At 43.9% G+C, this 12,809-nt stretch overlaps 1 protein-coding gene across 2 annotated transcripts in view; it reads left to right on the top strand.

The window, feature by feature from the left end:
- The window catches only part of NMRK1 (nicotinamide riboside kinase 1), a 290,257-nt gene extending 287,897 nt beyond the window's left edge, over positions 1-2,360 (top strand). For both annotated transcript variants that reach the window (XM_086961285.1, XM_086961286.1), the window contains exon 9: positions 293-2,360. In XM_086961285.1, the coding sequence (XP_086817411.1) occupies positions 293-318 (26 nt within the window). In that variant the 3' untranslated portion in view covers positions 319-2,360. The remainder of the gene's footprint in view (positions 1-292) is intronic.
- Positions 2,361-12,809: the final 10,449 nt, after the last annotated feature.

Genomic DNA, 12,809 nt, shown 5'->3' with positions numbered 1-12,809 from the left:
GGCCTAAAACATCACAAACCTATCTGTAATAAAATCAATCAGTCAAATGTCCTCCTCCTAGCCTTATAAAGTGTGCACAAACATATTCAAAAGTATATTTGTAAAATATTTTATTATTGCCATTTAGGGTAAAACTAGAGTTTTATTGAAATATAATTTTTCAATGTGTGCCAGATGTCTGAGTGCTTTGAATTAATACATCTAGTGTATTTGCTTTAACATTTGCTATTTTTGTACAAAAGGCAGTTCTGTATTTTGTTTTAAATAAAGAGAGAATATTTTTGTCTTCTAGGTCTGCAGAGTACCACTACATCATAGGTGTGCAAAAGAACGATTGCAGCAACAGGAAGTTCGGATCTTTAGCCAACATTTTTACAAAGCAAAAGCTTAACGAACTTTTTGTGCAATATTAGTTTACTTGATTATGCCCAGAAATGTCCTCACTACAAATTATATGAAATATATTAATTTTTTAATCACTCCGCATTGGTTGTTGGCGGGAAGACAACAACATTGGAAAATGACATACCTCTACTTCAGCATCTGTTGTACTAAGAAGATTTGAATCATCTAGGCAGGTCTCTTACCTTTGTTGATGGTGAACAATTCACTATTTTCTTCTGGTTTTGGGCCTCAAAAGGGGGGGGGGTGAAAGAGTGGAAGTGACAATACTTTGCTGTTTTATTCTTGCAGAACCAAGAGGAGAGTGTCTGTTGATCTTTATTGAAGTTTCCCTCAGTTCACCCTCACTCAGAGTACCCTGTGTGAATCACTATGAACGTTCAATCCTTCACAAAGCGGGCTAAAGTTGGAAAGCGAAGAGTGGAAGAACAACATTTTTAAAACCTAACTTAGTTTACACTTTAATTTATGGCAGCTTGACAGGGAAACTGTTTGCATTCCTGAATATCTCCTCTCCCTCGCATCTTTTTCTTTCCTTGTCTAATACCGTTTGTTTAGTTTGTCAGATACAGCCTATCTAAAGAGCTTAAATGCCACCTACTTTAATAACAATACATTTTCATAGGTTTAGATGGCATGATTTACTGCTCTATAAACTATTGTAAAAACAATGTTGAACTTTCTCTTTCTTATGTGTCACTATTGAGAAATGAACCCTCCTCCTGCATCATTCACCGAACGTTACTTAACAAATGCACTGGATACGTTTTAATTTGTGTTTTTTTTATTATTGTATGTTTTTGATTGTTTTCTAATGAATGAGCTGAGTTAGGCATCGAAGTCAAAACTAGTAAGGAATAATAAAAGTATGAATATTTTGGTTATGGCATTATCATCATTGTTTTGCTGCACTTTCAGCTTTTGTTTTAGTCCAAACTTCATTTGCTATATGCATCATATATGCTCTCACGCCCTTTTGTGGACCCATATGCAATGAGGTAATCTCTTTCTCCTGCTTTCTTTTTTCAACCTCCTTCCTTGTCATTTGACACTCACATGTCCACTCCCTTGTCCATCCCCCTTTTTTCCTACTTCCTGACTTACCCCTTTCTAATGAAGTCTGATAATTTTTTAGCTCTGGAATGGGTTTTGTGGTTGTGAATGTTTTCCCTTTCTGGCTATTCTTGACCACTGGCCAAATGCCTGGGTTGTCGCTCTTTATCCTATTACCCCATTTATGAACTATTAGTTGTGCAGACTAATATGAGGGGAAAAATTAATGCGACGAAGAAAATAGAAAAAGAAAAGGGAAATAAAGAAATGAAAGGGTGGGGAGATTATAGGGAGTAAAGAGATTCTAAAGAGTGAGAATATAGTGGAAAGGGAAGATAAATGAGAGAGACATAGAAAGAAGTAAAGACAATAGTGATTTATCTATTTTCGAGCAGAATTAAGATACATGGGATACATTTGACCCCGACTGTTTCCCTCATCTTAATATTTGAAGGTGATTCTAATCAGTTTAATGTATATGGCTCTTTCTAGGGTAACTGTTGTATCTTCCGTTCAAGGTGCAAACCAGATAATGATGTATAAATGCTGATATACATCATTGTAACCTTATGGCAAGTGTTCAGTTATTGATCCTCTGACAAGGAACTCAGTTTAAGATCTGTTCAGCAAAGTAAAAGGTTTTTCTTTATATGAACTACTGAAACGTATTGTAATTATAAGCACACTACTCCGTATTATTATGTCAGTCAAAAAAACAAATGATTTTAAGTCATACTGAGTAACAGGTAAAAATGTTGCAGATATTTTAACATGCATGGAATTGTGCCATTATGCACATTCTAAGGCAACTAGATACCTTTACAATTCAATTGATTTTGACCTGCATACTTGTGAATGCTTTATACTCCAAAATACCATCACAATAAAATGCATCTACCTTCTCACTTTCGGTGATGTTTTATTATATAGGAATCCAATTTCATATCAGGACTAAAGTATAATGTGGAGAGTGCACCACTTTCTGGACAGGTTGACTGGTCCATAGCTAATATTGGAAGCATATTTCACGAACCACAGCAGGATCCCAGTCTAATAATCAATATGCTTGTTTTTAGAACCTGCATATTACTCTTCCACATCTTGTTAGATGTGTGCGCATGTGTGTCTTGTTAGAATTATGAATGATGTCTGCTGTCCAATATGTTCTGTTGTGAAAAGATTCAACACATTACTTAATGCTTTTAAAATATATGATTTGGGAATGGGCATGGAGTAAGACGTATCTTTCCTCCCTTCTGTCGCAGTCTTACACATTAGATCCAAAAAGGGGCCATAACCAGAATGGAAAAAAAGGCACCAACAGTGGGCCAACCCCAAATAAAGATGCAGCAACTCTACAAAGGAGTAAGCTGAATGATTAAAACCATTCTCCTTCTTGCTGGAACGCTAGGATGGCCCCAGTCAAAACTGCTAAGGGCATGGGCGGTGGACTGATACAGAGACCAGCCTAGCCAGGGGCAGTTCGGTTCGCACAGCAGGTTGACAGTGCTGTGGGAGAAATGATGAAGACCCGATGACTGTGATATGGGTCAATGAAGGGGGCGCAACTGGAGTGGAGACAATTCCTCTGGTGAGGAACAGACTGCCTGGAATGGGCAGTGGAGCAGTGTTGGCCTGCTCTTAGAAACCCCAGTGAGAGCGTCAGAACGCAGCTAAAAAGATTCCCAGTGATGAGAGAGGTGTTTTTACACCAAAGGAGAGTGTCAGGAGCCATAGAACAGCATGTCCAGCAGCAGGTATCAGCACGACCCCCTAAGACAACATGGCCGGTGTGTGAAAGAGGACGACAAGATGGTTGAGGAGGCCTATATACCCCTCCCCCTGTCCTCGCACCCAGGAAGTGATGCTCGCCCAGCGCGCCACAACAAGGCTGGGGGGACTCCTCCCTGAGTCCCTGCCCCTAAGGGGGGGGTGGGGTGCCCGGATGGTACTAGAGGGCTGCCCTCTTTAGTGGCACACTGCGGGGACCTCGGACAGCCGCATGTCATGGGGTCATATTGCCATATGTGGATGCTGCTAAAGTGAGCAAGAGCTAACTAAATCATCTGAGATACGAAGGATAGGTTTACAAGACAGTGGGGATCCAGACTAGTCAGGTGAGTTTCAAGACCTAGACAGAAGGAGAGCCCTGGACATTTGTCTACTAACAAGAGCCATACTTGCAGTCCGGGGCACAGAGACCATATTGCAGAGATCCCCAAGAAATATAGTTTTTCCCCAGCCCTCCAAGCCCCAGTGGATGTTGTAAAGATAATCACAGGCCTGATAGTCCTGTATGGAGCAAAGAACAATCCTAGTGCTCTCCAAGGAACGGTCAAGATACATCGCACCAAGAAGGCAGGCCTACATGAGTAGCACACAATATTGGAAACAGCAAGTTGAAAATCTTCCAAAAGTTGGTGATCTGCTTAGGATAGATATGGTAGCCACCAAAAATAAAATGCCACCCTCAGTGAAGTTGACTTAGCCATTCAACTGACATCATGAGACTCATAAAAAATGTATGGTGCCTAAATCACCAGAGGCAGAACCTCCTTCACTTTATCCTAACGAAAACAACTTTGTTTACTAAAGAGTTCATGGAACAGCTGTTCAATGGTCTTCGAGTGAACCTTTCGCCACTGAGAGCAACATTTGAACATGCTTTCACAACAAGCATTGGCAAGCCAACAGGTTTCACCTATGCAAAATCTATTGGATTTGTCAGTGTTTTTAAACGTTGCACAGCAGCGCACACTGCTGTGCGACATGGCTTAAAGTAAAAAAATGCCACTTTGATGCAGTCTACTCTTGCTGCGTCATTGCACATTTTTTTTTCTTGAAGCCATGTTGCACAGCAGCTTATGCTGCTGTGCAATGTGCAAACAAAAACAATGATCGCCAATAATCTTGCATAGGTGGAAACTACTGGCTTGCCAATGCTTGTTGAGAATGAAATTGCTTGTTTACTTGCCTGTAGTGCTGGCATCAGGGTGCTCTGAGTCTGAGTAGGAAGTCTGCTTGTGTGCTGGCCATGGGCCGAATAGTACAGCAGGACACAAAGTTTGAGACTCTGGTTCAGCTCAACATCCTGTGATTCTAGGCAAATCACATATTCTCCCGAGTGCCTTAAAAAACAAATGTGTATTTGTGTAATGTAACTGTTGCTTATATAAAGCACTCCAATACCTTTGAGTCGATTTGAGCTGGAGGGGAGATTTGTGTGAACCATGTGATGTCACCAACTGTCGTCAGACAGAACTAGAGAACAGATACAGCTTAAGGCCAGTGGTCTGCCATTTTGAAGCAGTCTACAATATTCGTAATTAAATATGTTGGTGCTGGGGTTTACATTGCTTGAGTTTTAAAATCTCAATTATGCCTCTAGACAGGGGGCTTAGGAACTCTTTGACCCGGTAACACCAGTCTCCTCCCTTCCCTCAGTGCAGGCTCCTCCCCGAACCTGTTGTCTGCACCACCCATTCACAGGAGATGCACCCTTTCTTCCCCTTCCCTACAGTGACTGTCTACCCTGACCCCCTCCTCTTCTATGTGGGCCTCTGGCCCAATGGCCCCTCGAAGCTTGTAGCCTGGGACACTGCCCAGCACTGCGAAAGTGGGTCTTCTCAGTTCCATGTTCTTCCCTGTCAAATTGCACTGTATTGTTTAGTACTTCTATAGTCTATTTCAAAACTGGGCATATGCTGTATGTTTCTGTTTCCATAAAAAATTACAACACAAAAAAAACAATTAAGATTAAAAATGTTAATTCAACAAAACAAGTGTGAATCACAATCAAATGGTGTAGTGCACACACAACATTTGAAGGTAAATATATTATTATATTCATACTTTATATTTTGATAATAAACGTCGCTCACATTTTTTGTGCAACATTTTTCTTATTTGGGAGTTATACGTACCTGTGAGCCAGAAACTAGACGTTTAGTGTGTTGCCAGGATTGGATTGAATTGTAATAGTCATTTTTCTGCTTCCATAATTTCTGATGTAACAGCGCGTTCTGATAAACAACTAGAGGTTATCTTTCCTCACATATTGTTCCTACATTGGGAGGTGTGCCAGTGGGCACAATAACTCCTTGGAGTGAAATCATGTGAGAAGGCAAGGTTCAAGGAGAGGACTGCCGACACATGGTGAGGACTGCAGACACATGCACTGGCACATTGTGACTGTCATTGTGACTATAAAACAAGCACTGTGGCTATACATATGTGGCATAATGGAAAGAACTGCAGACTTAAGGAACTGGGTACGAGTCTCGGCGTTAGCTCAACATCCTGTGTTCTTGGCCCAATCACATAATCTTCCCAGTGCCCAAAAAAACAAATGTGTCTTTGTATAATTTAACTAGTGCTCATTTACAGCGCTCCAAAACCTTTGGGTCGAGTAGAGCAGAAGGGAGTTTTGATGACGCCGTGGGACAGGGTGAAGGAGAGAACTGCGGTTGCATTAAAAGGTTGCCAAGCCATGCACCTTCTAGGAGTGCATGTGAATTTTTTTTTAAAAGAGTTCCTGCAACCATTGGAAGGTCACTGGCCACAGGAAACAGTACTCAGTCCAAACTTCGACTAAGCCTCTGAAGCCCAGGAGGAAGAATGCCAGGAAGAGCCACTGACCAATAGGAAGACAGGAAACAAAAGTGGCATGAGAGCCAACGAATATTAAGTAGTGGTAAGTAATGGGCAGGCTATTAAAACCTTAAAAGATTTTTTTGTTTAGAAAAGATTTGAAAAGCACAGCGCAAGCACTGTGCAGGCAAAACTTAAAAAAATATATTAATGAGCAGGGAGAAAGTCTCCTTGCTTGAAGAATCAAATAGCAGCGTGACACATGAGCAGTAATTTCTGAAGCAGAAACCCCTTACCCTGAAAGAACAAAGCATAATATTATGAGATATTTGAGGACTTAGAAAATAATTCTGGGAGAAATAATATCTGAATCTCGGGTCTCCAGTGGAGGCAGAAGGAAAAGAAATCAAACGATTTGTATGGCGAACTTTCACGTTATTGTTGCAGATATGGAACTCGGAGGACTTAGAAGAGCAAAGAATATGCATGATATTGACATTTGGCTCTCAAATCTCCATCCTGAGTTATTGACAAAGATCTAGGACTTTCAGATGAAAAAGAAAATTATAGAATCAGCGCTTCAGACAGTAGGATTATCATTGAGGGACATAGGCTGCTGTTTTACCAGTACCTCTCCTGGCATACCCTACAGAAGAGGAGGTAATTCCACTGAGTAACGTAGTTATAATCAAACCACATGGCTTACAGATGGAAACACCTGTTCTGGTTCATCTTTCAAGGGGAGGATCAATTATTCCAAGTAAAGTCTGTATAGTATAGGTGCTATCAGAGCTAGCCTGGATAGGCTGAATGGGGTAGTTGTTTCAAGGTTAGTGTCTCCTGCTCCCCCTGAACCCCCAGAGCCCACTCTGCCATTATCTCCGACCTTAGTCCCCATGGCCGACAAAATTATCCTCCTGTGTCTAGTGTTGCTTGCATCCCTCTTCGAAAAGTGAAAACAGTGGGTGGTGGGGGCCATCGATTTCGTGCACTCAAGAGGAAAAGATTCGCCACAAATTCAAGGGGTGTGGGTTGTTTAAACTCTCCAAAAAGTTTAAAGCAAAACATACTAGTGGTGGGGAGGAATTCGCAACGCTGGGGAGGGTACATCCGTTGTCTCCATCTGTTATAGTTGGTATGACCCCTGTGCAGCCTAACCTAGCCCCTCACCCGGAGAGTTTAACAGAGAGCTCTCTTACATCCGATCTGCCCCTGCCCCCTCCCCCTATAGAGCAGATCGAGAAGCTAGTAAGGTCCTTGATTCTCTCCGTACTACAAAGGGTTAAGAATATCGCAGAGCGCTTAGACAGATTTGAGCAGTCATCTCTAGATAATTTTTTCTCGCTCAAATCCTTGATTAAATTGCAGGCCAAAACTAACCTGAGTGAGAGTGAGCAGGTTAGATCTCATGGAGATGTTTTAGCTCCCGAGGTCGCATCACCTCAACCCACCCAAAAATCGGTCCGTCCACAGGGGTCTGCACAGGCTGTACCAGTTTCTACTCCACCTACCATATTCCATTCCGATACCAGTGCCCCGACGGTTCAGGGTCAACATTTTGTTGGCTCTGTTCCCTAGGTCAAAAATCCGAAAGGACCCACTACAACGAGGGCGAAAGCACCGCACTCAAGTAAAGACCCCAAAGCCCCCCTAGAACAACTTAACACAAATAGACTTAAGTTCGCACCTGCCCCTCAGCAGCCTGTCCAGTCCTTCACTGAGGCTGCTAGATCCCTCCCTGTAAACCTTGCACCTGACTGCCAGCCTTATGTTGCGGTCCTTACTAAGGTTCCACCACTGCGGGCTGACCAGCATGAATCTTACCATGGGCTTATAAATAAAGCCATGCACTGGTTAAGAGCAAACAGACCATTGCCTAACGAGCTGGATGGCCAGATGTTAAATATTAGAAGGGTAGGGTGGGTAGGATGCGGACACAAGCATCTCCAGGGGGATTGCGTGGTGGTGAATTTCAAGGATGCCAGGGTTTCCCAATTCATCTGCAACCAGCAGCAAGGCTATGGAAGAGAGGGTATTGGCTTAGTAGATTTGAGCTATTTTTATGCCAGGCCGCCAAGCTTCTCAAATGTTAGTTATCAAGGGTGGGGTGGGAGGTATGGTTCTATCCCCCCCCCCCCCCAGTACAACCATTACTCTCTTCCTTACCTACCTCACCCTTGGTCAACAAACCATTCGAGGGCTTCTGGGTACTGAAATGATACTTGCTTCCGGGACACACCTTTTTGTCTGAGTACGTTCCATATCCCGGAATCCTCTACTGGCAACCTCTAGTCACATCCTGCTCCAGGCGGTCCCTTCTGACTCTAGTCCTCCACGCCTTAGACGGTCTTTAGACTCTATCTGGTCTTGCTACCACTTCCATTGCGAGGCCCATGAGAGAGGGCTTATCACCAACTATTTTGGGGCGGTCGGCCATACTTGGGTCTGAGTCCCGCACAGAGCCGGCTGTGGCGGATCCATCTCAGGATTCTCAGCTGGAACGTTGCGGGCATCTCTAGGAAGCTGGACCTTCCCGACTGGAATACCTTGTGGAGGCCCATTCAATATGTATCTTCCAAGACACATGGAGCAGTGAACCCTGCCATAAGGTGGGGTACTCATCGTTCTTCATACCCGCTGCTCCCTCCCCCACAGGGAAGGGTCGCCTCTCAGGCGGCCTTCTCATATGGGTTGATGTTTCATTGGGATGCAAAGTTATGCAGCATGCGTCCAACTCCCCCGATCTACTTAGAATTTCACTCAAGGGGCAGCAGAGAGGGATTACCCTTCACATTATTAACATCTATGCCAGGGGGCCGAAAGGAGGCTTACAGTCACCCACTGTTATAGGTCTGGAAGACTTTCTCAGACAGTGCCCGGCTAGATCTCATGTCCTGGTTGCGGTGGACTTCAACTGCACGTTTGAGCCCCTTGCTACGGAGGATATTCTGGGCATTACCGAAGAAGATGTTATGAGAGTAATCCCCACCCTATCTATTCCTCCTATCAGGAGGTGGTCCCCAAGGGCCATACAACTTAATTCCCTGACACTGGAATATGGCCCGAGGGAGGACGCTCTCAGATCCCCTGGGAACCCACACCTACAACAGGGCGCATCACACGTCGAGGATAGATTATATTCTCCTCGGCGTTAACTTGTGGAGTTTTATGCGGGATATGGAGGTCTCACCCACAGCCGATAGGGACCACAACCCCCTCTCCTTGACTCTTCGTCCCTTGTAGCCGGGGGAACTTAGCGTGCACACGCCCTCTAAACCAGCCTCCACCTCAGCAGTACGACCCATTAATTGTGGGAGGCGCCTGAAGTGGTGCAATGTCGCTATGGACGAGGGCAACCAGCTAGCTATAGGAGCGCTCCTAACAACTGCACAGTCCAAACTGGACTTGTGCACCAAGATACCTAGTGAAGTGACAGCTCTTTTCTGTAATTTAATTAACGCTATGGGTAATTCCCTCCGTCTCCCAGCTAGAGATCCTCCAGCTGGGAATAATAAGAGACCTAAGAACCAACCAGGCTGGTTCACTAAAAAATGCAGGGAGGATAAATCCGCCTTGATCACTGCTATTAAAACGAAATCCCCGGCAAAGATCAGGCTTGCTAGGAAAAAGTATACCCAGAGCACGAAAGAAGCAAAGAAAGAGTGGGAGGATATGTACTGGTCTGATCTCATGGAAGCGAGTGTTGGCAGAGATTCTAGAGGGTTCTGGAATTTAATTAGACTCAGGAACAGACCAGACAGCACCCTTATCACATGCAACATCCCAGCAGGTACCTGGTACAACCACTTTCTCTCCCTTTACACCTCTGATGAGACGAACCTTCAGCCAATCGATAATAGTAGTCTCTATACAGCCGAACCTCAGGGGACACATTAAGTGATTTATTTACCCCTAGAGAAGTGGAGAGCGTAATTAAATCTCTGGTACCCCTCAAAGCCCCTGGACCTGATGGGCTACCAGGCGATCTGTTGCGTGCCAACCACAAAGAGTGGGGGAAGGTGGTTTCTTCCTTGCTTAACGCTATCAATAATGGCACTCCTGTCCCAGAATCGTGGAAAGGGGCGGTGGTCGTCCCGATATTCAAAAAGGGGTGTCGGGACGACCCCGCAAACTACATGCCTATAAGCCTTATTGATTCAACCCAAAAGGTGGCGGGCAAAGTGATCTTGGGGAGGGTCATCCAGTGAGTAGACGACAAAAACATTCTGTCGGACTACCAAGCTGGCTTTCGTTCCGGAACAGGGACCATAGAACAAGCCTTTAGATTGGTTCTTCTCTGCTGGAAAGTGGTGGTTCTAGGCAAGGGCAGTCTTTACTTGGCCTTTATAGACCTGAAGACTGCCTGTTAACCTAGTACCCAGTGAGGGGCTATGGAGGGTTCTGTCGGAGATGGGGCTGCCACCGTATATCCTGTCTTTATTGGTGAGGCTCCACGATGACAACTATGCTCAGGTGCGGTGGGGCATGCATGGTGAAATAACGGACAGGATCCCTGTGGGGAGAGGTTTCCGTCAGGGATGTGTGCTCGCTCCCTCTCTTCTCTCTCTTGATGTGAACGGAGTGGTCGAGCATCTACTTAGAACTCCTGCAGATGCACCGTCCCTGGCGGGCAAGCGTATCCCCACACTTCTCTTTGCTGACGACACCCTCCTCATCTCAAAGACTCCTATGGGTCTGCAGAGCCTCCTTAATAGCTTCCAGGAGTTCTGCTCACTTAGGGGCTTGATTATCAACACCAATAAAATCAATGCACTGGAATTCGCACATCCAAAAATGATACTTGGCCATAAAAGGGTGGGTGGTGCACTCCTAAAGGAGCAACGCTCCTCTTCAACCAAGCCGATCGCCCCAGTAGTGGAGATCAACAAAGCAAGAGGGGTCAGCGCTGCTTTGTAGGGGCGGAGCTGTGGGGTACGTGCTACCTTGAAGCCTTAGCTAGATCATAGTGCAAATTTTTGAAGGAACTGATGGCCCTTCCCCAGAGCACCCCTTCCGTCCCCGTTTTAATGGATTTGGGTTGCAGATCGATCAAGGACCAAGCCCAACTACATCCATTGCTACTCTGGGCTCGCCTGTGGCGTGTGCCCGAGTTGGCCTCATATGCAGAAGCTCTGTTAGAGGTGATGCAAATGGAGGGCTGGTTCAAGATCAAGTGGCTGAGGGACGTGAAACGCTTGCTTGGGGCCATCGGTCTCGGCGAGGCGTGGGGGATCCAGGACTGCCCCCCCAAAAGCAGTCCTAAAGAAACTGTATTGGACTTGGATCTCTTGTAAAAACTCCACAGACTCTAAACATTGTAAATTGACTTTAAATTTTATGAACATTAAGGATGTGGTGGTTTATGAACTGTATCTAGACATTGTATCCAACCCCCTAGATCGAGCCCTCCATTTTAAATTCAGAATAGGGACGCTCCCTGTAAACGAACTGTTAGCACGGTGGAAAACTCCCTACCATCGATCTCTTTTTTGTGCACTATGTCCAACGCGTGTCGAGTCTGTTGCCCATCTCTTTTTTGAATGTCCGGCCTATTTAGCCCCTAGGCGGCGGTGGCTCAAACCACTCTGTAGCCATTTGGGCACTCGGCAACACAAAGTGGCCCTCCGTATTTCAATCTCCGACACACGCACTTTGCTTGTTTGGGGTGTATCCAAGTTCCTGAAATGGTCTTGGATAATTCGTTCAAAAAGGCTTACCCTGTCAATTTAATACTTGTCTTAACTGCTCATACAATGTTTTTATTGTTTAAATTGAATGTGCATGTAAATATTGATTTTAATCCATTGTATTATGCTTTTATGATATTCTTTTATATCGAAATAAAGCCTTCAATCAATCAAGTAAAGTCTGTCAGAAAGTGAAGCTGGAGGTGCAGCTTATTGTCAAGTGTGGGTAAGCAATACCTTGAAGCTATCAGCACTATATGCCTTTTAGAAAAGGAAATGCTAGCTTTCATTACACAATGTGAGCACTGACGGGATTCAGGCTGCGCCCTTGGATGTTTATAAGCATAACAAGCTCTAGTTCCTAAAAGTTTTTTAATATGACATTTTTACAGAGGAGTTGGGAAGTTCAGAGTGATTTGAAATCCATTTTTAATATATATATATATATTCACTGAAAAAACCATAGGTTATAGACCATATATAGTTAGGAATTAGCATTTACAAAACCTTGAAAATTCACTGAAAAAACCATAGGTTATAGACCATATATAGTTGGGGATTAGCATTTACAAAACCTTAATTTACTCGCACAAAACCATTGAAATTCGCATATATAGTTAGTTGCACTAACTATATATCGCGCACCCGCAATCCACTGCTGATGTCACATATTGCATCATTCATGACATGGTCAGTGACATCACTGATGACATCTCAAATGACATCACTGATGACATCTCATTTGACATTACTGATCACATCACTGATGATATCATTTATGTGATAATACAATGAACATCTTCAGACTCTAATATAACCTTAGATACAATCAGTATAAACAGACACTCACAGACTGTCACTTATCCATGGAGTTACTCACACACCTAGTCAGTCATGCAAAGAATCAATCACACCTCCATTTTCTCAACTATACAGTTATACACACCTTACTTATTCAAACATATACTAACACATATTTACTCTCTTATACAATCCCTGATACATGTTCACAATGATCCATACAGCCACTCACACATTCACTGGCTCTTATGCACAGTTATTTATATATGTCAACTC

This window comes from Lissotriton vulgaris, chromosome 3_1 (assembly GCF_964263255.1).
Source record: "Lissotriton vulgaris chromosome 3_1, aLisVul1.2, whole genome shotgun sequence".
Classification (NCBI taxonomy): Eukaryota; Metazoa; Chordata; class Amphibia; order Caudata; family Salamandridae; genus Lissotriton; species Lissotriton vulgaris.
The sequence above is the reverse complement of the archived record's forward strand: the minus strand, read 5'-3'. Positions and strand labels throughout refer to the sequence as shown.